Genomic DNA, 5,720 nt, shown 5'->3' with positions numbered 1-5,720 from the left:
GCCCCCATGAGCCAAAAAATGGTTCACATTTTGCTGGAATGGTGACTGTAATAAAAGCTTGGATATATTGAAAGAAAAGACGGTTACTTCGTCGACTCTTGTCTTCCCGAACTAGAAGAAAGCGTTTCATGTCCATGTTGACGCATCGTGTATAATGATGGGGGTAGTACTGATGCAAGATGGTGGAGAAGGCTTAGACCACCCTATCGCATTTTTAAGTCACATATTATCCAAAGTAGAGAAGAACTATTGCATCACTGAGCACGAGGGGCTAGCGATGGTATATGCGCTCTAGAAGTATCGACACTACTTGCTAGGAGGTCACTTTAAGATGTATACAGATCACTCCACGCTGAAGTACTTGGTCAATAAGCCTATGTTGGGGGGGGTGCATCTATAGATGGCATTTATTGTTCCAGGAGTATGATTTTGAAGTTACTGTAAAGCCTGGACAATTGAACACAGGAGCAAATCACTTTTCACTCATCGAGATAGGGGGGAACCTACTAATTTAGAGGAAGGATTACCCGACACATAGCTCTTTGTTGTGCGCGTAGTGGATGAACATTTTTCAGATGTAATACACTTTCTAACAACTAGAATTGCATTGGAAGGATACTCTGCCCAACAAAATAAGGAATTAGTGGTGTGCGCGGAAGATTTTTCTGTAATTCTTGGGCATCTATACAAGATGGGGAATGATGAAATAGTACGAAGGTATGTACCTAAGTTTGAATGAAGCAGCATCCTCGCGGACGCTCATGTGGGCACCGCAGGAGGACATTATGCAGGGAGAGCAACTGTGCATAAGATTCAATGGGTAGGGTTGTGGTGGCCAACCCTCCGTTAGGATTCAAAAGCATATTGCAAGGTGTGAAACGTATGTCAAAGAACAGGTAGGCCATCATGGAGGGACGAGATGCCTTTGAATCCACAAATGATGTTGCAACCTTTTGAAAAGTGGGAAATAGATTTTGTAGGACCCATAAAACCTTAAGGAAAAACAAGCGCGAACTATGTTATCACTGCGACGGAGTACTTGACTCGTTGGGTAGAAGCGCAACCGATAAAGTATTGCACAGGTGCGACTACCGTGAAGTTTCTCTTTGAACATGTACTGACGCGCTTTAGATGTCTGAAGATCTTAATGCGAAATTGCGGTACCCACTTCCAGAATGAGACGATCAGTGCACTAATGGAGGAATTTCAGGTGTATCACCAAAATAGCACACCATATCACCCATAGGCTAATGGGACAATGGAGGCATTCAAAAAAGTGCTCAAAAACACGCTGACCAAGGTATGCAACACGCAGAAAAGTGATTGGGACTTACGCATACCTACAATATTATGGGCTTATCAGACAACATGCAAGAAACTGACGCGATAGTCACCTCTTAGGCTTGTATATTGAGTGGAAGCCGTAATACCTATGGAATAAATCATGCCTAGTCTGTGCATAACAGTGCTCACAGGTATGACAGATCCCAGAGCTCTGGAAGAGAGGCTTGCGCAGTTGGATGAGCTGGAAGAAGAGAAATTTCTGGCTAGATTTCAACAGCAGGTCCAAAAGCAGCGTGAAAAGGCTTGGCACGATAGACATATTAAGCTGTACACCTTTAAGGTGAATGATTTGGTGCTGTTGTATGATAGTAAGCTTGATAAATTTCCACGGAAACTAGGAATACATTGTCTAGGGTCATATGTTATTAAGGAGATTACCGTCGGTGGCGCAGTACATCTAGTTAAGTTAAATGGAGATCCCTTCCCAGGAAATGTGAATGGCAATCATTTGAAGCCATACGCAGGTGGCCTAGCCATCTGACTAACCGATAGAAGCATATTCTTCGCGCTCCAGGCAACTGAAAGGAGGCATGGGACTATAAACTATTCTGCCCGGGAACTACGCAATGTTAGGAATGTGAGCAGTAGCGAGGTGTCACAGGGTCCGCAACAGTGCGAAGACAACATGAAGACCATGGACATCGATACCTAAGGAGGATAAGCAGGCCATGATACCAGTGTGCGTCTCGCCCAGAAATCCACTAAGGACCAAGCTCACATTAGAGAAAAGGGGAAGGCCATTAATCTGAAGGCCAATGAGGAGGAAGAGTGTGAAGAAATCTTGGTGGAGGAGGAGGATGTAGAGATGGACGTTGAAACCCAGGGTGCAGACCCTATTACTCGGTTGCTGGAATATGTTCCCTCACGCAAGGGTAAAGCCAAGGTGGCAAAGGATGTAGATGAGAGCAAGATATCTTTGCAAACCTTGTTGCTCCCTGAAGATATTATTTCTCAGGGACCGCACTTGGGATAGGATCCCATGTTAAAATTTGAATATTAGGACCTCGCAGATCACGAGAAGTTCCTGCATTTAGAAATTACAAAGCTAATGCACCAGAAGATAGACACCCTGGCTAGAATGATTGAATTAGAGCCACACAAATGGCTTAGATGTGTAGAAAAATTAGGGATGCTAAATTTGCTTTGGGTGTCTCATTACCACTGCGCCCCAATGACCGTTTTCGTCATCAGGCAGCTGTTCTACTTGGTGCATGATGAGTGCTTGTGGCTTGAGGAGCCCATCCCCATCACAGACCATTTGATTCACTGGATTACATGGATCCCTTACTCAAGGGCGGATCTAGCAAACATTTCAGAAGGAAAAGGTGGTGAGTGCCATGAAAACGATGTTTAGGTTGGAGAAGAGGAAGTGATGGTATGCCATCTCCAGTGTCAACAACCCTACAGTCAAGGTTGTGACACAGATATTGGCAAGGAACGTGATGGAAAAGTGTCGCGCAGATGAGGTACTTGCACTAGTGGTTCCAGTAGCAGTGCAAAGCGCAGAAGGGGTCCAGTTCAACTGGGCAAACTATCTATGCGGTGAGCTCCTTGTGAACTGCCGCAAGGCAAAGGAGTAGGGTAAACCGTTTCATTATGCATGGCTCCTATTGTCGATGGAATTGGTGGCATGGGAGCTTCCTGAAGATAACCATTTCTCTTCGTTCGCGTCGAACCTTCTAGAGGTAGCGAAGTATGCTTTGATATGGGCGACCAAGGATGCCAGAGGATAAGGGAGAGTAAGATATTTTGGATATTCATGGAGATGAATATCCAGATGGGGATCAATCACAAGCCGTGGTTATCGACCACCATCTACAACAATTTACAGAGCTTTAGGGAGTTCAAAGTAGACTTCCACCATGTCTTCATCAGGGCACAGAAGGACCCTACGAAGACGTGGCATGATTTACCGTATTTGGCAACTGATGATGTGATATTCGTAGTCCTTGAGTCTTGGCCATCAAAGTGGCGTGCTCCAGCTGACTCCGCGGTGGAAGCAAAGAAGTCTGCCATGCAGCAAAAGAAGGAAGAGACCAAACTTTGGATGGCACTACTCATAGGAAAGCACAGAAAAGAAGAAGCAGCGGCTAAAGCCCAGGTGACACGTGATGTTGTGACGTTGGCGAAGCAACAAATAATAGTAAAGGAGGAGCACGAAGGATAGAAGTCACCTTCACCCGAATCAGAGACAGACACAGAACAAGGTGGCGTGAACCCATAGATAACATCCACCCATCTCAAGCACATGCAACCATGAGACTAGGTAGGGCCACGAAAGAAAACAAAGGCCTCGAAGACATCTTTCAACCCTACCACCCTCACTGAAGGGGACTTGCATGATATCGGCGAAACGATGAGGGATGTCACCACGGAGGCCCTCTAACAGTTTGAGGAACAACACCAGTTGATATTGGGGGCTCCATGGGTAGAAATACAGGAGTTGTAGGTGGGCACTCCAGAGGATGGCACAGTGTCCACCAGCCTCGTAGTCGGCACTTCAGCTGTCGAGGAAATGTTGTGTGCCAAGGTGACTAACATAATAGTTCTACCAAATGGAGCACTCATTACAGAGAATGACACCGACAGGCCTATAGTCAGCAGTTTGAAAGGGGTCAGATTAAACATGGCTACGCTCCCTCGGGGGACACTCTATCTCTTTCAGGATGGAGTCACCATAGAACTTAAGGCCAGGGAGAGTCACTCTCTACAGTTAATGAGCAAGAAGCACATCAAGATTGAGTAGTTAAGCCTACAACGCAACAAGGTAGTGGAGTAGAACAAACAGATAATGCAGGTTGTGGAGGAAGCCTACCAAATGGTCCTGGAGTTGGCCATTCAAGTAGAGGAACCAGTGGAGGTGCACATCCGTAACTTAGCCACAGGGGTGTGCAACACAAGAGCATAAATGGCCAGGGTTCAGCTGGAGCTAAACCTTTAGATATCAGAACTACATTTTAAGGCTCAGCCTTCAACTCCGTTGGAGGTCAAAGAACAATGTACCACCACGGTCATAACAATAATGGTAGTAGTTGACAGTGCAATGACAGACTGCATGAAGCTATTTGAAAAATCATTCAAGGTCCTAATCACCTTGCAAGATGACCCAAACATAGAGCACCTATAGATAGAGGCACGCGATCTGAAACAAAAATATGATGAGGTAAAAGGGACTGCGTAGACGGTTTCCCTCACACAAAGGCTTGCAAGGATGCAGCAGGTAAAGGCACTCAAGGAACAGGTGGATGCCTTTTGGCATAAAGTGGAAGTCTTGAAAGCGCACCTACAACGATGGATTGATGAGGCTTATAGAAATACAACCTCCATTAAAGAAAAGCTCGCGCAACTGCAAGAAACTCAGGAGAGGGTTTAGGGTAGTAGTTCAATAGCAACGGTCACTGAACAATGCGTTGAGGAAGTCCAGCAGGCAACCATTTAGTAAGATGATGATCTTGCAGCGATCCAAACAGAGTTGGGAGGTCTTCGCGCTAAGATATCTGCACCAACAGAGTGACTTAAGGGTGAGTCACGATGTTTATGTTGGGGGTCTGTTGGGTGTAGGATCCCCCAAGGGAAGTTTTGGGGCTTAGAGCCTAGATTTTGGTCCAATCTTGTAATTCCAATGTAAAGACTCTGTATTTTGTGGGTGTGGAGCGTGTAGTTGTTAAAGAGTCATAGGGTTATCCGCCCTTACATGGATAATGTAATGTCAGTTGTAGAAGATCTACCAATGGTCCATAGACCATGGAATTGTTTAAATAGAGTGAAGCTCTAGGTAGTTTGATAGCATAGTACATAGATCGAATAATGAAGATGTATGTGAGATAGCTCTGAAGTGTAAGTATAAGTTCTGGGTCATAGCATAGGTAGAGGCTCTACAACTAAGTGCGTAGAGCCTTGTAGTCCGCAGCTGAGTGTGCAAGACGAGTCGAGTTTGTAATCATATGGAAGTATTAATAAAAAGAAGCTCCTACCATTTCTGCGTCTTTATTTCTTGTTTATGCATCTGTTAAATTGGGCATGAATTTCACTTCTAATGCTTATATGTTGTGTGAATGTGTATAACTATATTGGTTAAGTGAACACAAGTTAGAATATCTATTTACACGAAGATAAATAAGAGTTGTCAATAAGATAAGTAAGATAATTAGTCTACTTTGGGAAATAGCGTAGTTCACTGCCCTAGTTGCACGAAAGGACCTTAGCCCCTCGTTAGGGCTTCGCGAAAGCTGATTGTAACACTTTGCGAAGGTACTAAAGGGTGGAACAGAGCACAAAGCAACCTGCGTGAAGGAAGGTATAGTTGGAATAAACTGACATCAGAACCATCTCAAGGGTGCAGAAACTTGGTTCCAGCATCCCCCCATATTGCTTCG

The 5,720-nt window shown here is 44.8% G+C and overlaps 1 protein-coding gene across 1 annotated transcript; it reads left to right on the top strand.

The window, feature by feature from the left end:
* Positions 1–1,477: 1,477 nt before the first annotated feature.
* Positions 1,478–1,825, top strand: LOC149176691 (uncharacterized). The gene has a single exon (XM_089421535.1). It carries the CDS (start codon positions 1,478–1,480, stop codon positions 1,823–1,825), a length of 348 nt encoding a protein of 115 aa, XP_089277661.1.
* Positions 1,826–5,720: the final 3,895 nt, after the last annotated feature.

Source organism: Pinus tabuliformis, chromosome 4_1 (assembly GCF_031772625.1).
Source record: "Pinus tabuliformis cultivar Carrire ecotype Pingquan chromosome 4_1, CPIR1, whole genome shotgun sequence".
NCBI classification, from domain to species: Eukaryota; Viridiplantae; Streptophyta; class Pinopsida; order Pinales; family Pinaceae; genus Pinus; species Pinus tabuliformis.
Note: the sequence above shows the minus strand (reverse complement) of the source record. Positions and strands in the feature narration are given on the sequence as shown.